This window comes from Brienomyrus brachyistius, unplaced genomic scaffold, assembly GCF_023856365.1.
Source record: "Brienomyrus brachyistius isolate T26 unplaced genomic scaffold, BBRACH_0.4 scaffold37, whole genome shotgun sequence".
Taxonomy (NCBI): domain Eukaryota; kingdom Metazoa; phylum Chordata; class Actinopteri; order Osteoglossiformes; family Mormyridae; genus Brienomyrus; species Brienomyrus brachyistius.
The window spans coordinates 535770-560610 of NW_026042312.1; the positions used below are offsets into that span (position 1 = coordinate 535770).

General features: G+C 44.2%; 1 protein-coding gene across 1 annotated transcript in view; it reads left to right on the forward strand.

Moving 5' to 3' along the window:
• The first annotated feature begins 274 nt into the window (after positions 1 to 274).
• LOC125722273 (uncharacterized) overlaps positions 275 to 24841 on the forward strand; it is a 45950-nt gene continuing 21383 nt past the window's right edge. Inside the window, exons 1-4 of the mRNA XM_048998473.1 lie at positions 275 to 460; positions 10921 to 11038; positions 17188 to 17383; positions 24281 to 24433. Of these exons, the coding sequence (XP_048854430.1) occupies positions 307 to 460; positions 10921 to 11038; positions 17188 to 17383; positions 24281 to 24433 (621 nt within the window). The 5' untranslated portion in view covers positions 275 to 306. The remainder of the gene's footprint in view (positions 461 to 10920; positions 11039 to 17187; positions 17384 to 24280; positions 24434 to 24841) is intronic.

The following is a 24841-nucleotide window of genomic DNA, read 5'->3' on the forward strand; positions in this document are numbered from 1 at the left end:
ATAGCTACAATTAACAGTGCATGTATATGACATGATAATTAATATATATGATCTTGCTTAATTTATTAAAATGATTTCTTGACACACCTCTGTGGAGAGCGATATCTGCAGGGGACTAAGGACATATAGGGAAGCTCTCTGCACACCAAAGTTAATCTATTCACGCAGGCTGCGGTGACAGTCGCTAGGCAAATGATATAGGGGTGACGCAATAACTAGGAACATACAGAACAACATGTTGCACCAGATAAGACGAAATTGCCTGAAAGTGGAAAAGTATGGACAGGGGCGGGGGCTGCTTGTAGAATGGCCCCGGGTGATCTCTTCTCATCCACGGACCCGGTGGAGACGGCGAACTCCAACAATCTGGGGGCTCGGGATCGAGATAGAGGTCGGCATTCGGCAAATACCAGACGAGACCTGAATGGGCACGGAAGGCTGCAGGCGCCACTAACAAAAGGTAAGCAGAGCCTGTTATATCAAAATCTGCATATATGGCTATAGTAAATAAAGTAGTCCGAAGTGTCCATCACGGCCGTCAGTACATTGAGGCGGCGAATGAGGGTAGGTAAAAGAATATTAAGGCTGGGTTGGAGTCCCACTGTGGTGTCCTTGGTGTGGCAGCCCCACTATTCGCTGACGAGCAAATAGAAGCACTGGGTTAGAGTCCCAGTGAGCTGGGTTAGAGTCCCGGGGAATTCAGGACCCCCGAATTCTACAGGTTACCGGGTGGGAGTCCCGGTAAAGGTTGGGTCAGAGGCCCAGGGTCAGGGACCCCGGATTCTGAGGTAATTATTTTGGGTTAGAGGCCCAGGGGTCAGGGACCCAGGATTCTGAGGTAATTATTTTGGGTTAGAGGCCCAGGGGTCAGGGACCCTGGATTCTGAGGTAATTATTTTGGGTTAGAGGCCCAGGGGTCAGGGACCCAGGATTCTGAGGTAATTATTTTGGGTTAGAGACCCAGGGGTCAGGGACCGAGGGCGAAATTGGCCCTGTTTAGGCAGGGAACAGATCATTTACATCGTGAGGGTCAGAGCAGAGGAGAGGGCCAGCCGGAACCCGAGAAGGGGGAACCGAGAGAGGGAGACAGACCCTCTGCCTATACGTGTAAAAAGGTCGCCCCTTCTGCCCCGCCTGCCCATATGTGCCCTATGATCACAGTTACGTCCGGGGCGATAAATGTACAAGGGGGGCATCCGGCTGGGGGGGAGACCTGGACTCCCTCAGACGCCGGATTAGGTGGGAGATCGCAGGCGGACTCGAACGTAGATACAGAGTGTAGGGAACCCAAGGAGAGACAGGCAAGCAGGGAGGAGAAAAGGAAAAAGCAAAAAGCGGCGGGGGCGGAAGGCAGACAGGACCAGGTGGCGTTTGCAGCTCGATTAAGGAGGGAGCAGTTAGAGGAACAAGGGGGAGTAGATTCGCCTGGTCAGCGGGCAGGGACCAACACAGGGAAACTAGAGGAGGGTAAAAAGGTGAAAATGTGGGGTCACGTTTCGGGGGTATGGAAGGACGACCCAGAGGACAGGGCTCGCAGGGCCCTCGCAGACCAGGTAGAGGAGCGGATGGCCGAAATAGAGGCAGCACTACAACGGGAAACCTCACTCTTAGAGGAAAGGGTGAGGGCTCAGGGCTTTGCCCTCGATGAAGAGGGAGAGAGTAAGGGGGAGTGTCATTACAAGGTCTCAAGGCCCCCAAAGCATCAACTACCTCTGCTAAGAGGGACGGGCCAGATGCAGGATAAATATAGACCCTTCCCGATAGGAGACGTGCAGGCACTGGCTGATAAAATGCCGCCCCCAGCAGAAGGAGGAGGACAGTGGATGGATAAGCTAGACCAGCTCACTCAGGGGACCATGTTGGCATTGGGAGATTTCCGGGCAGTGGGAGCCAGATGTCTGACTAAACACTCATTGCTGGAGGTGGAAGAGAGGGCAGGAACACTGACGCATCCTGATGGCATTAGCTTGACAGCCGTAGTACTACACATTGGGAACGCCATGAGAGAAATGTTTCCTCCTCCAACTGGAGCAGGCGTCCCAAAGCTGGCGTGGGATAAAACCCTGCACCCCAGGGAATACCTGGATAAGTGTAAGGAGGATTGGACGGCGAACCGGGTGTCACCCCGGACAGGAGGGGGTGCAGCGAGAATGGAGGGGGTTCCAGAGGGGGTGTGGGCTGCGATCCTCAACAACCCAGACTTACCGGGTGCGGACTCCCACATGTGGGATAGGCATGTGATACACCACCTACAGAGGGCCAAGGACGAGGCAGGAAGGAGGGGAGTGACCTTAAAGAGCTCCAAACCCAATTACTATAGTTACAGGTGGGGGAGGCTAGACAGAGGGCCAACGAGAATAAAAAGAGGGGGGCTGGGAAGCAGATGGAGGATCTGTTTTAATATGAAACTTATATATATATTAGTTTTATATTAAAATGTATAACAGTCCTATATAACAAAAATCAGTGGAATAATGTGTACATTAACTATGGTTACATAACGTAAACCGGTTTATTTTAAAATGTCAACTACAAAAAGAAGATTCCATTTGACATTTGTTTCACTTTTAAGCAATTTATACGACATGTAAGTGCTTTTCTGTTTACATTAGGCTGTTGTACAGCATTTTAAGTCACTAATTGTACGGCAAGCTGGAAATGAGAATTGCTGCAATATTCAATATTCATGAACTGTGGTGTGGCCACCAATATCTGTGACTATATAAAACGCTGTGAGCTCATACTTTCATTTTTACAATTGTCTGTAGAACTGAAGCTTTCGAAGGTCATTTGGAAAAGGTGAGTTTGTTTAATGAAAAAGGCAAATATACCGTACAAACCGTAGGCTAGTAATCCTAATAACTCGTTCATTTTGTCCGTCTGTGGAAATATTTTAATATATTTTTAACTGTTAGTTACTCTTGTTCTCGAATCATGTTATTCCCAGGAGACTCATGCAGATGTACAGAAGATGTCAATTTCTGTATTAATATATAAGAACTTATTCTAGTAATTATATAACTGGTAAATCACAAATGTATTCATATTTTACCGTTTATCACTGTTGTCTGTGTGACTAAAATGCTTTTGAACTTCTTTCACTTTCACAATCGTCTATAAGAACTGAAAAAAGTGATTTTGTCTGACAAATACAGTGCTTTCCCTAAGTATACAGCTTGGGGGGGGGGGGGGGGTTCATGTGTTTTTTTTAATGACAGCAGTCAATATAACAACTGAACTAAACATCAGAACGTTTCTTTTTATGACAATTACCCACAAAGTGTGCAGCTTTTGTCACTGCGGTGCATCTTCCTGGGCTTCTGGAAGAACATTTCTAGAGCCTCTTGATATGAGAAGTCAGAAACGTCTGGCTATACTTTATCTTCAGAACTTAACTAACACGTACGTGCCAAACCGTAGTGATGGACAAAATGACACTTCTGGAACATTTAGCAATTTTTTTATGTCAACACTAGATGGAGCTCTCTATTCAAAAAGGGGCTCAAAGTATTCCGAAAATGAAACTAAAGCGCCACGTCTAACAAATAGCATTTCGCATTTCACAAGTCTGAGATAGAAGATGAGCAGGTCATTTTAGCCATTGGAAAGCTGCAGCCTCCCTTCCTCCTATCCTTTCTTAATTCTCAGTGGATTATTACCAGAGTTGGGTAATTCAGGTCCAGAGAGTGTGCTCATCTGTGTGTGACAATGCATAGGCCTGTTCTATAGGAAAGGTAACCTTAAATGACTTCTGTTGTGATCTGGCACTGTATAGTAAATAAAATAAAATTAACTTGACCTTCAAGGGAGGCGGGAGGTGCCTTTGGGGGGACAGGGCGCCCTCTAATATAATGGTAGGGGAAACACTGAAATATCTATAGAATATATCTCAGTAGCGTGCAAAAAAACTCCATAAATAGTTAATTTACTGGGTTTGTGAAAAGTCCTAGTCAACAATGTGTATTGAAACACCTTTGGCTAGAATGAACAGTAACCGACCTTCTCAGGGGATCTTCCTAGGGAACTCATAAATGTGAAGTAAGATTTCAGCAGCCGTATCAATATTATAATTTAGGCTCAATTCTAGAAATTCTTTAACTATTAAATATCCACTGTACCTATTGTTAGGTTTGGGGATTGGACGGGCGAGCAGGAAGCGGGGAAAGACCAGGCGGGCAGGCAGGATCTTCGGGACATCACGGCACGGGCAGACGGTGACAAACTGACATCAACTGACATCAACTGACATCAACTGACATCAACTGACATCAACTGACATTAATGACAAGTCTGGGGAAGATGGACTCAGACGCGGACTAAATACACAAGACAAGCCGAAAATAACAGGAAACAGCTGGGCATGATCGGGGAAGCACACGTGGATGATCAGGGGGCGTGGCACACACGAGGATCGGACGAGCTGGGCGTGACACTTATATTGTTCCTTTGTAAACAGAAAGAAAAAAGAGTTCATTTTAATATACCAGATAGAAAAACAGGAGAATCCACTTGTCAAGTGTTTTACTTTAAGGCAGTTTATAAGATAATGTGTATATGCCTTCATGTTCATAGCACAGCGTTTTAAGTCAACGACTGTATGACAACTCTAAAATGAGATTTGTTGCAATATTTGCTGTGGTGTGGCCACAGTAATCTGTTTGATTAAAAAATTCTGATGTAAAAAAAACCTATCAACTCCTAAATTCACTTTCACAATTGTCTGTAAAGAGGCAGCTTTTGTGGGCCATTTGGAAAAAGTGAGGTTGTTCACAAAGATATACAGACACGGAGTGGGACTACTTTTCAGCCCAGAATTTTTATGCCAAAGACCAGGGCCCACTTTCTTGATATCGGTGACTCTTAGCATCTTACAAAGACTCTAAAGAGCACAAGGATGAAATCTAATGAAGATTGTAGTCATGTATCAGACAAAGTAATGTTACCATATAGACCAGTCATTTTTTAATTAAGTGATGTTTGGTTATGAAACTGTACCCTTAATGATTTCAATCTTATTTTAAATGAGCAATATGAGTCAATAACAGTGATAAGAGACAGCTAAGTGAGACTCAGACCATCTTCATAGAAGATATACTTAATTAAAAATGTTTCGGGAAACACAGTGGAGCTGTAAGAGAATTAAGGTAGAACTTATGAACGACGTAGCATTAAGGGACTAAAATACTAAGGGGTAACAAGACTAACACTGGACAGATGAGGCTAATTAACAGACTGAGAAAACACAAGAAAACTAATTAACTCAAAGGAACTAAAACAGGGAAACTAAAAACTAAGCAAGGAACAGGGAAACAGAATCTAACACTGGGGAATTAGGCAGGTAGGAACACAAGCAGGGGCACAAGGAACGAAACCAAAACCAACTACAAAATCACCAGACACAGGAACTAGAAAAACTCACACAAATGAAACACTAGGGAATGAAATACAAACACAGAGGAAGCAGGATTTGAACACATGACAAAGGGATTTGCAAGCAGTCACATGCTCAACATGTTGAGCCATGCGGCTGACAGAAAACAAGGGAGACAAAGACTGACAAGAGGGACAGGATGGCCAGCGATGCCTGCTGGCCAAACGGGGAAGGGACACAAAAGACTGAGACAACAGGGGCGGAATCTGACAGTTAAGAAGGTTTCAGGAAACTGTGCCCATCCAATTTTGTCTTTGTTCTGGGGGAACTTTCATAAATGATGCTACAGTATTCTGATATTTCAAGAAGAAAAAAAATAATAAATAGCATATGGAAATAAATAATTGTATGCTGAACTGGGGTGGCTTTTCCAAAAGTTTTGTTATGCTAAATAGTTTATCTATTACTTAAGATTGATTACACTGCACAACAATTTTTTTTTAAGTTTTTCTTCCTGAAAAGTTTTTGCTGATCGTGACAGGTACCTGGAGGGCATGCACAAATATAGTTTTGGTTTTGTTGTTTCACATAGGAAATAGACAGTTAACTGTTTACTGGCAATAACGTATTTAATCGCATTTATGTTTCACATATGCTATTGTGTTTACCATAGTTAGAAATGTATTGCTCTTGATTTTCATTTGTATTCAATGTCAGGTGCATCACACTGCAGTGTTAAATAGTAGTCAGCAGAAATATTTGTATCTGGTGACAGCATTCCTGCAGTCCCGAACCCAACAATTCGGCTTTGCTTTTGACAGATCCAAATCTCTGACCAGGTCATTTAATTCCGACTGTGTTATGAGATGTGGATCGCCTGATGAGTACGGTTCAAAATCCGGATCATTGTCCCTGCCAGTTCCTGCATTGCAGTTTCTTCATCTGGCTTATCTAAGATCCATTCCTCTGGTGGTTTCGGAATTGGAAGACTGTGGTCATGTGGCACAGGTCTCATTGCTGAAGGCAGATTAGGGTATTCAATTGGCTTCATGTTTTTGGCAGAGAAACCAGAGAAGTAACAGTCTGTTACCTGGTCTTTCTGTTCTCGCCATATCATCGGGACAGCAAACGACATTTTCTTTCGAGTGCCTCTGAGCCAGGCTCTCAGACAGACAACACATGTCACACAACAAATGTGAGGCGGTCATTCCTTGTCTTGATCACCGATTTTACAGCCGAAGCACAGATTATATGCTTTATTCACAAGAGCAGTCATTGAGCATCTTTGAGGAGCAAGCGTATATTCACCACAAATGTAGCAGTGGACGAGAGGGTAGCCTCCCTTCGCCTTCGGGTGGGGGGACGGGTCCTGACTGTTGCTTTTGCTTATGCGCCAAATGGCAGCTCAGAATACCAACCCTTTTTGGAGTCCTTGGAAGGGGTGTTGGAGAGCGCTCCTCCTGGGGACTCCCTTGTTCTGCTGGGGGACACAATGCTCACGTGGGCAACGACAGTGAGAACTGGAGGGGCGTGATTGGGAGGAATGGCCCCCCCAATCTGAGCCCGAGCGGTGCTTTGTTATTGGACTTCTGTGCTCGTCACGGATTGTCCATAATGAACACCATGTTCAGGCATAAGGGTGTCCATATATGCACTTGGCACCAGGACACCCTAGGCCGCAGTTCAATGATGAGCATGACCTCAGGATTAGGTCTCTGCTTTTTGCAGATGATGTGGTTCTGTTGGCCTCATTGGACCGTGACCTTCGGCTCTCACTGGAGCAGTTTGCAGCCGAGTGTGAAGCAGCTGGGATGAGAATCAGCACCTCCAAATCCGAGACAATGGTCCTCAACCAGAAAAGGGTGGAGTGCTCTCTCCGGGTCGGGGAGGAGGTCCTTCCCCAAGTGGAGGAATTTAAGTATCTCGGGGTCTTGTTCATGGGTGAGGGAAGGATGGAGCGAGAGATCGACAGGCGGATCGGTGCGGCGTCAGCAGTGATGCGGGCGGTGCATCGGTCTGTCATGGTGAAGAGAGAGCTGAGCCAAAAGGCAAAGCTCTTGATTTAACAGTCGATTTACGTTCCTACCCTCACCTATGGTCACGAGCTGTGGGTAGTGACCGAAAGAACGAGATCGCGGGTGCAAGCAGCCGAAATGAGTTTCCTCCGCAGGGTGGCTGGGCTCTCCATTAGAGGGTGAGGAGTTCAGTCATTCGGGAGGGACTCGGAGTAGAGCCGCTGCTCCTCATTGAGAGGAGCCAGATGAGGTGGCTCGGGCATATAATTAGGATGCTTCCTGGACGTCTCCCTGGTGAGGTATTCCGGGCATGTCCCACTGGGAGGAGGCCCCGGGGAAGGCCCAGGACACGCTGGAGGGACTATGTCTCTCGGCTGGCCTGGGAACGCCTTGGGATCCGCCCAGAGGAGCTGGATGAAATGGCTGGGAAGAGGGAAGTCTGGGCCTCCCTACTGAGACTGCTGTCCCGCGACCCAACATCGGATTAAGCGGGAGATAATGGATGGATGGATGTAACGCAGCTGCTACGACATTGACAAGACATATCGACTGACACAAATCGTCCTGCAAACGTCTATAGCATCTAGCTTACTTGTTACATTGCTATTGAGGCAATGCTATATTATGAAACAATACATACACACTATCAGGTCAATTTTAACCCAATGAGCAGCATCTGTGTATGCAAGTCGCTTTTTTGGACACAAATATAACAAAAATATATGACAAACCTGAAGATTTCACCCATCAATCACCGAGCAAAGCTGCGAGTAAAATGTCCCCCTCAACATGACATCACTCACCGTAGTCAGAGCAAACACTGAGACAACAGATAAGACACCCAAGGAGGGCCTTAGCCTGAGTCTCATGATACGCTCCTTGAAAGGAGTGACGTCAGACACCATAGGGAAGAGCCGTTAGCAATAGCAACACCCTGAGTATGGCAGCATTCAGAATGACCAGACCAACAGCAGGTATCCGCACGTACAGAGATCTGGCCACTTCCTGGTCTGCATGCTTCAGAGTGCCACCACTGAAATGTGGACTTTACGAAGCTTCCCCGACAGTAGAGAAAGATGGACATCTTGCCAGAGAGACAACCCAGATAGCGAAATGATTCGGTGCCGGATCCGGCAGGAGGATCTGGAACAGATCCACATAACTGGTCTGGATCGGAGTCCACTTGCTCAGCAGGACGGATCCAAAACAGTTAAAGATCACTGGATCCAGGCCAGACTCTACCCATATTTGCCAGTATCATAGTTCACCCAGCCTTACAAATAACATGTTAAATATAAGGAAATTTAATAATTACCTTCTGGTCTTACGTAACGTTTGTTGTATGTATTAAATAAAACTTACATTAATCAAATCAAGCCTATTTTTTAAGGTCGTGGAATCTTACATTATATAAATATATTAATTAATAATTATTTGTGATTTCTAATTAATATTTATTCCATCCTCTCCACCTATCTACCTACCTACACTAAAAATATATTGTTGGATGGATTGTTGGAAGTACACAAAGTTAAATTATCTAAGAACGGATGTACATTTTGAGTTCACAGTTCAATTTTATGTTATATAAACTAAACAAATTTTAGAAGACTGGGATTAATTATTTTAAATGAATTCAATAGCACTCATGTTCAGTCTACTTAAATCTAATTTGTATGTGGAGTTGCAATTTATCTATGAATTTTAGTTATCTAGTACTGAATCATTTTGCTACCTGAGAAGACGTTCTACATACCTACCCGGGTGGGCCGCCTCAAATTGGGACCCAAGTACTGCCATGCAGCAGGTGACGCCCCAGCACCACACCAGCCCCAATCCCCAACAGGCCTGACACTATTAGCTCTCCGAAGGTTTGGACTCGCCCGGGGATGAGGCTCGCGAGGGCTTTGCTCCCCCATCCACTTTATGATGCATGCAGTCTAACTGTGGGCGGCTGCAGCGGAGCTACGCCTGTGGAGAACAGAAGGGTGTCGTGTCTGTTTAGACTGAGCTGCTGTGAAGTGTTTTATGATGACTGGAGTGTCAGTCCCACCACTAACCTCCGAAAATTTTTCCCTGCAAGTTGAAGATCCACTCGCAGGTCCGGATGCAGTTTAACGTCAAACCCAGGACAGTAGCTACTGTACTATAATATACACTCAGTACTCTACAGCAAATAATAATGTAAATATAAAATCATAACAGTTTAGAATAAAAAGTGATACATCCATTAACATCCTGCTACATCCTCTTTTAGTCGTCTTTCGATTGGTGTATATAATTTACTATGAACCTTGACGTAAATGCAATCAGTCGCTACTCGATCAGACATAAGGCGACAGATACCTGTCTTTTTTAATACATTTAAATTTTTGAAGTAGTAATATGATCAATATATAATACAATGTCACTGTGACAACATGCATGGCCCCCCTGTGGCCCCTCCTAAATTTGTATGTTACTTGGGTCTGATATAAATGCATTATTATTATTGCTGTTATTATTATTTACATTTATATATATGGACAAAAACTTGTGCTGGAAAGAGGTGAAACAAACAAGCTCTTAACGGACTCTTAATGCAGGGATGCTGGGTGGTCGAGTCGTTTCAGCTGGTTAAAAATTTTTTTCTGTTGTTAACTTATTATTCTTGTGGAAGCAAGACAGTCTAAACAAGAAATGAGAGTGAATATTTGTAAAACCTGTGAAATGTAACCGCAAAGCTTTAGTGGCCCACCCGGAATTCTCCGGAGCCTCCTGACTGGCAACTCCGGCCTGAATATATCTATACTTCAAATGTGTGCAATGTCTAGTAAACCGCATAACTTGTTCACGTTTAGTCATTTTGTGAAAAGTTCAGCTGAATGATGGTGTATGAGGCCTGTGAGTTTCCGATTTCCTCAAACCATTGGGGTTAGTAGTAATATATTATAAGTAGCCCAAAGAAAGAACATGTTGCTGTAAATAAAATTAAAAAAAACATCATTCAACTAATATGTGCCAGCAAGCTTGGCAAAATTCACCTGAAGAAGTAGCAGAAGCAGACTGGTCCTCACCATACCGGCCAGGGGCGCCATAAGAGGGGGGGGGGGAGTTTCCAAGTGCCCCTGACTGACAGGGGCCCTAAAAATCTTCAAACATAATTGGATTGGTCTGTGTTGAGAGGCTGAAATGATGCTTTCATGGGGCCCAAACTCTCTAGCAGCACCCCTGGTTCTAGCACTTCTTGAAAATTTGCACATTGGTAGAAATGGTCAATGTCGATGGATAATGCGGCTGTGTGTGACTCAGCCAGTTAGGACTCTGTGCCTGTAATTGGCTGGTTGCCGATCCTGTGATGGTTAAGTGTTTTTCCGCACTGGAGCCTTAAGCAATAGTCTTAACCCTAGTTTCACCAAGGAGTGGCTGATCATGCTTTCTAACCTGTGTCACTTTGGATTAAACAACCTGGTAAAGAAATGTCATTTATAATTTGTTGTTAAATGTAATTTGCGTTTAAATGGATGAGGAAAATACAATGCATTCATTGAACAGGTCTGGAAGTTGGTGTTTGGAAAATGGGAGGCGGCAGCAGTACTGAACTTGTGGTGGAACAGGAGAGGAGACCAGAGCTCCTTAAAGACCCATGGAGGAATGTTGTGTGGAACTCTAGGTATGAAGCCCGTTTTTGTTCAATATAATCAACTGATTTGTTTTTTTACTAGTATCACATAATTTTATGCATGAGTCTGACTTGCTTGTGCGAATGCTGGTGCAAACTGATTGCTGCTGCTCGCCGGTAAATTCTAACCTTTGATTTCTAATTCTAACTCTGGTAATTTGTTTTATGTGCATTTGGTCTCGACTGGAAGAGTTATTTTTCTGCTTTTACTGATCTTACTTTTTTGCAAGACCGATGTTTTAGCCCACCTGTTCTGTTTGGGCTATTGAGTCTTCCCTGGATCTAGATCTGCCCACTGGACATTTAAGTTGTCCGAGTCCTTGCCCACAATGTGGATCAGTTGCATTTTTACCTGGTTTGTGTTTATCTGGACTCCACTGTCGCTTGTTTTCCAAGCTGCGATGGGTCTGCTCCAGTATTCAGCAGCTGAGCTCCTCCAACTGCGTTTCCACCTGTCTGAGCATTTGCTGACTATTCTGCAGCTTTATCCGGACATCGCTTTCTGCCCTCGCCGGAAATACATTCACTGTGGGTCCCGCAGGGGTTTCCGGACTGACCCCGCGAAAACAATAAACTCCATCTAATCCAGCTCCCATCATCCTCCACATAACTCCAGCAGGACTGTCGACCACAGTGTGCTAGCAAGCCAAGCTCGGTCGACTAACACTTCTACTCTACGTGAAACTTCAACTGTCAACTTCGGTCTGTTAAACATCCGCTCACTTAAGAGCAAGGGACATCTCATCCAGTAGCTCTTGATCGACAGTCAGTTGTGTCTAACTGAAACATGGCAACTACCTGATGACTTTTCTCAGCTTAATGAATCTACTCCTGTGGGGTTTGCTTACATCTCTGAACCCCGTGGCTCCGGCTGTGGAGGAGGTCTCACGATAATTTAGCATGAGAAATGGAGAGTCTCGCCGGTGTCTGTTCAGGCATTTGGCTCTTTTGAATCCACTGTATGCCAAGTGTCTGGACCTACTCCTACCATCACTGCAACTGTTTACCATCCCCCTAAATCAAATGCTGACTTTTGAAATGACTTTGCTATTTTTATAACTCACTTATCTACATTATCATCAAATATAATAATTGTTGGGGGATTTTAATATACACATGGACAATAACAATAACCCTTTTACAAGATTCAATTCATCCATTCAATTTTATTTATATAGTGCTTTTAACAACAGTCATTGTCACGAAGCACTTAACTTAGTACTACATTTAACCGGCCAGAACCCCACCAAGCAAACCTGAGACGACAGTGGCAAGGAAAAACTCCCTCTAGCAGGAAGAAACCTTGAGAGGAACCTAGGCTCGGAAGGAGACCCCATCCTCCTCTGGGCCACCGGGGAGCATGGAACTGCATTTATACTGAGATTCATTAGAGTTCATATAGTTATGAAGTCCCAGTTGGTTTCATGTTGTTCTCTCCAGGAGTCCAGGTGCGGGTTCACATGGTGTAGAGTCGGCTCAGTATCAGCTCAGAAAAAGAGAAGATGGAGAAGAGTTATTGCCCTACACCTAACCTAACCTCCGGCAGGACTAGAGTAACTATGGCAGCCTGGCTAAAAGAGAGACCTGGAAGGAAGCACAGACATGAGGGTTTCCAGGGGTTTTGGCGTCAAGCCAACCCGCCGTCCACAGCTTAAGTGATCGGCGAGAGTGGCAGGACGACAGCACCAATCCCCCCTTTCACCTTTAATATCAAATGACTATGAATCTCCAGATTTCCCTTCACCTTAGAAAAGGGGATTTAACTATTCAAAAGACTGGCTAAAGAGGTACGTCTTAAGCCTTGACTTAAATGCAGAGATTGTGTCTGAGTTCCGAACACTAATTGGAAGTTTATTCCATAGCTGTGGTGCTTTATGAGCAAATGCTCTTCCCCCAAAAGTAAAGTTCTTTATTCTGGGTATGGATAGAAGACCTGCATCTTGTGATCTAAGCGTACGATTCAGAATGTAGTTGCAAATGAGGTCACTCACATACAGCAGTGCAAGACCATTTAAAGCTAGGTTAAGAGCAGTATTTTGTAATTAACACGAAATCTAACTGGCAGCCAGTGCAGTGAAGATAAATTTGGGGTAATATGATCACATTTTTTAGTTTTGGTGAGGACTCTGGTTGCTGCATTCTGGACTAGCTGGAGTTTATTTAATGACCTCTTTGGACAGCCGGAGAATAAGACATTAAAGTAATCGAGCCTGGAGGTAATAAACACATGAACCAATTTCTCTGCACCTTGAAAGGAGAGCGTGTTTCTTAACTTGGCAATATTACGCAGGTGAAAGTAGGCGGTACGGCTAATGTTAGAAGCATGTACATCAAACAAAAGATCAGAGTCTAGAATAACACCAAGGTTTTTAACAACAGTACTTGGTGTAATAGGTAGTCCATCCAGATTGACTGTGATGTCCGATAGTTTACTTCTGGTGGCTTTAGTGCCAGTAAGAAGTACCTCAGTCTTGTCTAAGTTCAGCTGGAGGAAGTTGTCTGAGATCCACTTTTTGATATGCATTAAACATTCTTCCATTCTCTGAAGTTGCTGTCTATCTTCTGGTTTGGCTGATATATATAATTGTATATCATCTGCAAAGCAATGAAAGCTAATTCCATGCTTACGAATAACTAAGCCTAAGGGTAACATATAGTGAAAATAGTAGGGGAGTTAGAACTGAACCTTGTGACACTCCGTATCTGACCTTGACATGTTCTGAGGAATCACTATTTAGGTTCACATACTGATAGTGATCTGACAGGTAAGATTTAAACCAAGAGAGTGTCACCCCCCTTATGCCTACAGTATGTTCAAGCCTATGTAGGAGAATGGCATGGATTTACTTTTTTCTAGCATTAACTCCCTTATGGACATTCCCAATATATCCACCCCAGAAGAGTTAGTTTCCTATTATAACTCTGGGCTTCATGACATTCTTAACTCTGTTGCCCCATTAAAAACCAGATCTGTCTCTTTTTGTATTTCTGCTCCCTGGTTTACATCTGAACTTCGGCTTTTGAAAGCCAAAGGTCGCCAACTAGAGAGGCTTTACAGAAAGACTGGACTCACTGTTCACAAAGAGATGTTCAAAGACCATATATCATACTACAGGGATTCAAATGCTTATACCAAATCCAACTATTATTCCCATATAATTTCATCTGATAAGGGTAATACTAAGGCATTGTTTTCGATACTCAACAATATTATCCAACCCCCAGATTTTCTACCATCCCATCTTTATTCAGCTAATCGCTGTAATTCCCTTATGTCCTTCTTTAATGAAAAATACAGAGGATCCATTGGGACCTTGGATCAACCTCATTTGAACTCATTTGAGCTCCACTCCCCTACTCTGACATTTTCATCCTTTCAGCTTCCCACCCTTTCAGAAATTTCAGATATTATCTGTAAGTCCAAGTCACCCACCTGTCAGTTAGACCCTCTGCCCTCAGATTTGGTTTAGGCCTGTCTCCCTTCTCTGGTTCCCCTCATTTCGTCTCTCATTTACTCTTCTCTCACCACTGGAACTGTTCCTCCATCGTTCAAAACTTCTGTCATAACTCCAATACTGACGACCTGGTGCTGAGCCTACTGACTTCAATAACTTCCGTCCAATTTCTAACTTACCTTTTATCTCTAAAATTCTTGAAAAAACAGTAGCTATTCAACTTCATTCCCACTTACCTCACAATAATTTGTATGAACAGTTCCAGTCTGGTTTTTGCCCTCTTCATAGCACAGAAATTGCACTTATAAAAATCACTAACGACCTACTTATGGCTGCTGACTCTGGTTTACTAACTATTCTCATTCTTCTTGACCTGAGTGCAGCCTTTGATACTATTTGTCACAACACCCTTGTAAATAGATTATCTTCCATTGGTATCAGAAACACTCCATTACACTGGATCAAATCTTATCTCTCTGGCCGCACTCAGTTCATTCAGCTCAAATCTTCCACATCTCAGCCCTCCACTGTCACTTCAGGTGTGCCCCAGGGCTCTGTCCTGAGGCCCCTCCTCTTCATTATCTACCTCCTTCCCCTAGGAAAAATCTTTCACAAGTACAATATCAATTTCCACTGTTATGCAGATGACACCCAGCTCTACTTCAGTAGCAAACCCAACTCTTCCATTTTACCTTCCTCCCTCATTGATTGTTTAGCAGAAATTAAGTCCTGGTTCTCTTTAAACTTTCTCAAATTAAATAAATTGGATGTCATCCTCGACAGTACCTTATCCTTCCAGTCTCATATCAATAACATCACTCATATTTCCTTCATATTTCCACCTATGTAATATTAATCACCTACGTCCTTCCCTTACTCCACATACCACTGCTATTCTTGTTAACAGTCTTGTTACTACTCACTTAGATTACTGCAACTCTCTCCTCTTTGGTCTCTCTAAGAAATCCCTTCATAAGCTTCAATTGGTTCAGCTGCCCGTTTTATCACCCGAACCTCCTCCATCCACCTCATCACTCCCGTTCTGCAGCAGCTTCACTGGCTGCCAGTTGAGTTCCGTATTAACTTTAACATCTTGCTGTTAACATTTAAGGCCATCCACAACCTTGCCCTTCCATATCTGTCTGACCTCCTACAAATTGCCACTCCCCCTCGCACCCTCAGATCCTCATCCTCCATCCATTTCACTGTCCCCCTCGCCCGTCTTGCCACCATGGGGAGCAGAGCTTTCAGTCGCTCAGCTCCTCGGCTCTGGAACTCATTACATCAGAGCACAGATACACTGACTCACTTCCACTCTTCAAATCGAAACTTAAAACCCATCTGTTCAAGCTGGCTTTCTCTCTCTGCTTTGTCTAATTTAACCTATATTTTATATTCTTGTATTTTTTTGTATTTTATGGTTTTATGATTTATATTGTTTTTTTGCATTCACTGTACAGTGTCCTTGAGTGTCCAGGAAGGCGCTTATAAATAAAATGTATTATTATTATTATTATTATTATTATTATTATATACCTGTATTTTTTTAAATATTCATGAGTAATATACTGTAAACCTTCTGCTATCAAACACACCCAGACACACATACAGCCTGCATATGGTGGTGTGTGGCACTGCAGGTTAGGTCTCTGCACCCATGATAAAACGTTCACTAGTTGTAATCCCATGGCTGGTAGTGATTTCACCAGTGGGCCCATGAGTATGGCTATTATTGTAGCAAAATTATTTGCAAATGCGTGTGGAGAGTACATTTGTGTGTGTAATGAGATTTGTAAATGTGCAAAAAAATCTTAATGAGATTTAAAGTTTTAGTTCTGGAAGCATATTACATTATTCTTGGAAAAAAAGATCTGTTTTTCCAAAATAAGGACATAAGAACCCTGTTTTTATAAGTAAAATTTTCAGTTTTTCTGAAATAATTAGATAATCATCCTGTTTTTCTGAGTAATATTTTCTGTTTTGAAACCGATCACTTGAAACAGTACGGCATACTTCATGGACATAAGCTGATGCATCGAAAAAGCATTCAGGTTTATGATTCCACATGCCATAAAAAGTTTGGACCTATATTCTAATACAAACATCTCTGAAGATGATTCCAGCACCAGAGTTGCGTTCCATGAGGATCCAGTAGGCTTATTTTCAGGAATTGTCTTGAGTCACAACAAAGCCGGCCTGAATGCATTTTATATTTCCATGCAGCATGTCATATTGTTTCAAATGATCCAGGATAAACACTCCATGGTTTAAATAAATAATCAAGCAAGTATTATTCGTTATGGCTTATTGGTGTTAACCTACAAATGCCACTTGGAATTTTGTATAAAAGCAATATCATACTCAAAGTTGTGTGTTAGTACTACATTATATGACGGCTGTGATTATCTTCAGCACTCGGCTGCATGACCGAATCACAGCGATGATATATTGGAGTACAACCACATTCCTTCTCATATGTTATTGCTTAATGGTTTTTAGATACACCTGTAAAGCGGAATGATACATCTGATGTGAAATGTCCAAGTGTGGTTATACTCTAACAGCACTCATAAAAAACATTTTGTCAAATCAGATTTCTTGGTCGAAACTAACTGTTGTATATTAGATATAGGACTATTTGTGTTTCTTATAAATTTTGACTAATTCCCATTTCCATTCCTATAGCACAAGAAAGGACCTTGTGAAATACATACAGGATTACAAGCCCCTTATTGATTCAGTGCCTCAGGCTCGGATTCTTCTCATTGGTCAGATTACAGCTGGAAAATCAAGCTTCTTCAACTCCATCAACTCTATCTTCCGTGGCAACATAACAAGCCAAGCTGATGTAGGATTTATAGGAGAAAGCCTGACCATGAAGGTAATGTGATTATGCGAGTCTTCATTTCACATGAAAGACTAGCTTATACAGCTGTCCACCATTCTGGTTCAGTGTTTGTTCCACATCTGCTATGTTTATTTGCAGTTTGTTACTCGTTGCTCTTTGTTGCCCTCATTTAGGACAGTACTGAATCCCTTGTATGAAATTTAGTTTGAGCCCATTGTCACAAAAATTTTACCCAGAGACATAGTTCTGAAGTGATGGGAAATTATTTCTTCTTGCAAAAGGGAAGCAGAGTGATACACAAGAGATGATCACAGACAGCTTCAATGAAAAGGAGGTGCAATGTTCTAATTTATACAATGGGACAAGCTATATATAAATGGTCTACTCTCCATAAATATTCCAGTCATTCTTTCTTTTCTTTGCTAAGTTCAATTCCTTGTGTTGTACACCAGGGCAAAAGACTTGGGGAGCAGGTGGGGAGGGGCAAAGAAAAGGTGGTTGACTAATAGAAATGGAACTGGCAAACAGGATCACAGGGGAAGAAACAGGGAGGTGTGGATATGGACAACAGGCAAACAACGTTAATGATGGAACTGGGGACCACAAGACTGGGAAGCACTTAAATACTGAGTTAATGAGGGCCCAGACAAGAGGCAGTTGGGAATTGCTAACCTGAGGGCAAGAACAAGAGGTGAAAAACGTGCACCAGTTGTGGTTTGTTAGAGCAGTGGCAGGGAGGAAACTGGAGGATCAGGCAGACATCATGGGCAGGGAAGGGCAGTACCCCACCCCTCCCCAGAATCGGGATGGGACAGGACAAACACTGACAGGGGCACAGACCAGGCAGGGACCAGGCCAGGAATGGACTGAAAATGACCAAGGAGACCCAGGAAAGAGATGGGGGCAAATAAAACAGGTCACACCTGGACAGGACAGATTTTACTACAGAGGGACAGAACCCATGGACAAAACAGGACTGGACAGGAACACACCACCCTAGGGCTTTGACCGTGGAGCCTAACACCAGGATAGACATACAAAGTCCCCAGATACAAGGACAAGACCAGGGACACAGGACCAGACACCATTAGGAACACAGAGCAGAAAAAAGGACCACAAGGGACACAGATTAGGGAAGAGCACAGTTGGGAAGGGGCAACAGGGCAAAAGCAGGGCAGAGCAGAAGGGAACAGGGCTTGGCAGGGGATCATCCAGACCCTGTGATGTGGGGGGCAGACTAAAGGACGCAGAGCCTCCTGGGGTTGGAGAACTTGTGGGACCAGGTGGCACTGAGGGGTCAGAGTGGCTAGGTGGCACCAAGAAGACAGCAGGGCCAGGGTCAGATGGTGCTGCAGAGACAGTGGAACCAGACCGGGGGGCACTTAGGAGACAGGATAGGAACAGGAGGATAAGGAACCTGCAGGGTGAGAGATGGAGGGACAGGAGGGCATTGAGGAGCTTGAAGGGCATGACGACTGGGACAGCTGAAGATGAGCAGGACAGGATGGAGGGAACCTGGAGGCCTAGAAACAGGCAGAACGGAACCAGGAAGTCCAGATACGGGTAGAACAGAACAGCTCTCACTGGCCTGGCAGCTGAGAGTGAAGCTATATCCAACAGGACATCATGCAGTGAGCGGGGTAGAACCAGGCCTTCCAGAAATGGGCAAGGCAGATGACCTGGCATGTTGGGAGCGTGGGCAAAGTGGCGCCCTTGGAGCCGGGAGCAGCAGAAAGCTCATCTGTGGTGGCCACTGCGGGTGCAAGGTGGGCAGCCCTCTCGGGGCTGGAAGCCTTGGGCCAGGCGCTAACAGAGTGATGAAGGCATCTCCTGGGCTGGGGGCTAGTGGAGCGACAAAGGCTGCTCCTTCTAGTGCAGTAGCAACTTCTTCTGGCCCAGGCATGGTGCAGGCCTCTCCTGGGTTGGGAGCTTAGGGTGCTCCCCAGTAAGGATCATTACATGTACATCTGTATATTCTATTTATTGTTATTTATTGCCACTCAACTCCTTATTCTTCTATACCACGGCATTTTTGCACAGCATTTTTGCACAAATAACCCTCGCTGCTACCATACAGTAACTCAAATACTGTATCCAGACTGATACCACCATTAATTCGGCGCTTATGATGTTGCTCGGTCTTTGTCCTACTCTGTGTTGCATCATTGTCCTGGAGGAACGGTAACTCATTTCTCTATATACTGTGTGTATGGCTGAAATGACAATAAAACCTACTTGACTTGACTACTTGACTTGATCCGCAAGGAGGCCAAGCCAGGTACAAAGCAGCAGCGTGTCCAAGCAATAGAGTTATTATGGGAGAGGAGAGTGACCCAAGATATGTGTAACAGACTAATTACATGCCTAAACAAAGTAATAAGATTGATTGTGGAGAATAAAGGTGGACAGAGTGGAAAATGACACATTCCTTAGTGTGTTCTGTCTGGCTAACAGTCTGAAAGGCTGCTGATGGCTGCATATTCACGGGGTGGGGATGGGGGGCAGTCACAATGACGTGTGAATGTGTCATTAACTTCTCTGCTTGGTCACAATGAAAAGAGATATGTTTGCAGGGGATCAAGGTGAGGTTGCTTTCTTAACCTAAGAACACTGAACCAATGGTCAAGCAGGGTGGTGGAACAGTAGTATCATGCTGTTTTGCTGACAGCACTTTACATCACTACATTGCACATAGAGGATTGAATGATGAAGTAGCACTGGATAGATAGATTGGGAATTAGATAGATAGAGGAACATAAAAGAAACATAGCATAATAAGTATTTACTGTAACCCTATGGTGTCTGAGGCCTCTCACCCTCTTTCAAAGTAGTCTGACATGTCTTGACATTTTACAGTTTTTCTGAATTGCTAAAACACATTTCCTAAAATCTCCTCTCCTTTAATTAAACCACTAAGCACAAACCCTAAAATTCAAGCTAAACTCACAAAAAAATGAAAACGCTACCAGTCAAAACTCTTGTTAGCATGTAAATTAGAAATTAGAAATTATTGTCACGATCGCCGTAGAAAGAGGGTGATCGTTCGGGCAGGCGAGCGGGCAAGAAGCAGGCAGGCAAGCGGAATACGGGGAAACGGGGATTTATTGGAGAAACTAGAGGCAGGAAACATCAGACGCCAACTAACATCAATGACGGACAAGAAACTAAGGCAAGACATGGACTGAAATAGACAGGACTGGGCGAAAATAATCAGACACAGCTGGGCTAGATCGGGGCAGCACACGTGGATGATGTTGGAGTTAGACTCCACCGAGTCCGTTGATGAGGAAAAGATGCACTCTGGAGGCGAAGGATGGTTGTAAGTCAGCTCTCTTTAATCCAAGCACAGATCGCGATCCGGGAGCCACACTCAGATGCACGAACAGTACATACCAAAGGAAGCTCTCTCTATGGTCTGTGTCTGGTTTTTATAACCCGTTTAGGGCGTCTGCTGTCCTTGTTGGTACCTTTCCAGTTGCGTGACATACAACTATTGTTTTGACCATGCTGTGCGTTAGTACCCACCCCCTTTCCCTTTTATCCTATCCTGTTATGTTGCAGAGTTGCAGCGTCATCGACCCTCAGAGACCCCCTCCATTGTTAGGCCCCGCAGCCAAGCCGGTCAAGCATAAGCATAATGTCACCATGACCCTGATAATGCACCTTCTGCTTTCCTAATTTTACTTGCATTATGAGAAGGGCTGCAGCCCCACTTTACTTCCTGCCTGTGTTCCAGTTTGTTCCCATTTCTTAGTGTGACAAAGTTTAGCACGAAGCCTAACCCCCCCTCAATAATCAGGGGACGTGGCACACACGAGGATATGAGCCGGGCGTGACAACTACAGTATAGTAAAAAAAAAAGTATGGTCGATTACCAAAAATATTTGTATACTGTACAGTTATAACTGACACTAATATATAACGTTTGCCGTACAAAGTACTCCAGAAAAGTTACTGTAAAGGACAAAGCCAAAATGTAAACAAATGAGAGGCATATTATAGCTGTGTTTTCTATTTTGCATCAAAGTTCACCATAGCGCAAAATGTGTTTTAATGAATGAGAATGTGTTTTGAGTTTTGCAAAAAGGGTGACTGAGATCTGCAAATTGTCTCTAACTAGGTGAACATCGTTTAAAGTTTTGCCAAACAAGTGACTGATTCAATAAATGACTTTTGGCAATTGGCAGTTTTGTTCCCAAAATGATTTATAATAATTCAGCAATTCAGAAAAACTGTAAAATATTTCACTTATGTAAACAACATTTATCCCAAAGTGCTACAAATGCTTTTATTCAGCACAAACTCAGCACCAATAATCTGAGATCATTTAGAATGTGATTATTCTATTTTTTTTTGTTAAAATCTACTTTAAACATACACTTTTCAAAAACCTATTTTCAGTGGTGCTGACAAATTGTAAAACATCACATTATAAACATTTCTAGCCAAGACTTTTGAGCTCTGAAGCTTATAGACATAGGGGCTGGCTACACAAAGGTGAATGAGACATTCAAAGAATTGTATGAGGTTTGATTACTAAAGTGTTACAACTCTGAAGTTACTTTGGAGTCACCACACCTTTGCATACTCTCAATGGCCCATCAGTCTGGAATGTCTGTCACTGCTCCTCACACTAATCAGTTTGGAAAGGCAGTGGGAATTTTAGTTTATTTCAGTTGCTAAATTTCTTCCACACTATGAAACATTACACAGTGAGAACATGTAATCCCTATGCAGAGAGAGCAGGAGGCAGGATTCAAACCCCCAAACCACCCACCAAGTCACTGTCCTACCCTCATGTGCTTATTGCCATTACCCATCATTCCTCTGGGTTCTCTGGCTTCCCTCCCCATCACCCACCAAGTCACTGTCCTACCCTCATGTGCTTATTGCCATTACCCATCATTCCTCTGGGTTCTCTGGCTTCCCTCCCCCATCACCCACCAAGTCACTGTCCTACCCTCATGTGCTTATTGCCATTACCCATCATTCCTCTGGGTTCTCTGGCTTCCCTCCCCATCACCCACCAAGTCACTGTCCTACCCTCATGTGCTTATTGCCATTACCCATCATTCCTCTGGGTTCTCTGGCTTCCCTCCCCATCACCCACCAAGTCACTGTCCTACCCTCATGTGCTTATTGCCATTACCCATCATTCCTCTGGGTTCTCTGGCTTCCCTCCCCATCACCCACCAAGTCACTGTCCTACCCTCATGTGCTTATTGCCATTACCCATCATTCCTCTGGGTTCTCTGGCTTCCCTCCCCATCACCCACCAAGTCACTGTCCTAACCTCATGTGCTTATTGCCATTACCCATCATTCCTCTGGGTTCTCTGGCTTCCCTCCCCATCACCCACCAAGTCACTGTCCTACCCTCATGTGCTTATTGCCATTACCCATCATTCCTCTGGGTTCTCTGGCTTCCCTCCCCATCACCCACCAAGTCACTGTCCTACCCTCATGTGCTTATTGCCATTACCCATCATTCCTCTGGGTTCTCTGGCTTCCCTCCCCATCACCCACCAAGTCACTGTCCTACCCTCATGTGCTTATTGCCATTACCCATCATTCCTCTGGGTTCTCTGGCTTCCCTCCCCATCACCCACCAAGTCACTGTCCTACCCTCATGTGCTTATTGCCATTACCCATCATTCCTCTGGGTTCTCTGGCTTCCCTCCCCATCACCCACCAAGTCACTGTCCTACCCTCATGCGCTTATTGCCATTACCCATCATTCCTCTGGGTTCTCTGGCTTCCCTCCCCATCACCCACCAAGTCACTGTCCTGCCCTCATGTGCTTATTGCCATTACCCATCATTCCTCTGGGTTCTCTGGCTTCCCTCCCCATCACCCACAAGTCACTGTCCTACCCTCATGTGCTTATTGCCATTACCCATCATTCCTCTGGGTTCTCTGGCTTCCCTCCCCATCACCCACCAAGTCACTGTCCTACCCTCATGTGCTTATTGCCATTACCCATCATTCCTCTGGGTTCTCTGGCTTCCCTCCCCATCACCCACCAAGTCACTGTCCTACCCTCATGTGCTTATTGCCATTACCCATCATTCCTCTGGGTTCTCTGGCTTCCCTCCCCATCACCCACCAAGTCACTGTCCTACCCTCATGTGCTTATTGCCATTACCCATCATTCCTCTGGGTTCTCTGGCTTCCCTCCCCATCACCCACCAAGTCACTGTCCTACCCTCATGTGCTTATTGCCATTACCCATCATTCCTCTGGGTTCTCTGGCTTCCCTCCCCATCACCCACCAAGTCACTGTCCTACCCTCATGTGCTTATTGCCATTACCCATCATTCCTCTGGGTTCTCTGGCTTCCCTCCCCATCACCCACCAAGTCACTGTCCTACCCTCATGTGCTTATTGCCATTACCCATCATTCCTCTGGGTTCTCTGGCTTCCCTCCCCATCACCCACCAAGTCACTGTCCTACCCTCATGTGCTTATTGCCATTACCCATCATTCCTCTGGGTTCTCTGGCTTCCCTCCCCCGTCACCCAAACACATTGTAGAGTGAAGTGGAGTTTTTAAATTGTCCATAGGTGGGAATGTGTGTGGGAATGGTGTGTGTCACTCCCCATCCTGGGTTATTCCCTGCTTTGTGGGATATGCTCCGGACTTCTGTGACCCTGCATAGACATAAATGACATTTCTCACATCCATCCTTCCAATAACATGTCTAACAGGATTTTTAATCAGCATTAAATCTGGCCCACAGAACAACACATGACCATCTTAATGCTGCCTCTTTAGTAGATTATCTGCATTTGGTGTTTTTCTTAAGCAAATCTGAGTGGGCTGCCTGAGCTGAAGACCTCCACATCAGTGCCCCCATGTTATTTGAGCTTGAGATGCCTGCTGAAGTGTATTAGCACCAAGAAGATGAATGACATCATGTGTCTTCTTCCAGTATCGCACTTACGAGGTGAAGGCAGGTCGAGAAGGACAGCCTCTGGGATTCCTCCTGTGTGACACCATGGGATTGGAGGCAACTAAGGAGGGAGGGGTGAAAACTGAAGATATTGAGAGGATCCTGAATGGCTACATACCGGACGATTACCGGGTAAGTGCTGTGTATCTGACCATGTCTCAAAAACAACTGCTATATGAATACAGGAAACTAAATCTCAAAAAAGCAAATGAAGGGGTGAACATTGAAGATATTGTGAGCATCCTGAAGGGCTGCATAAAAAAAGGTACTGGGTAAGAGCTGTGTATCTAAGCAGGCCTCAGTAACAACTGCCATATGAATGCATGCATGTCTGATCCCATTAATGGCTTATAACAGTCACATGTTTACAGATACTGGTTGTCTTCTCCCTACATTCTCTTCTGACAAAATTAAATCTTATCCATTGATTTGTTCTCACATAAATAAGGTATTACACAGATGTCATATGAGATACACAACATTTTACTTGAGTTTCTCATGATCTCAAAGTGAGTGCATGTCTGTATGTGTCATTAACAA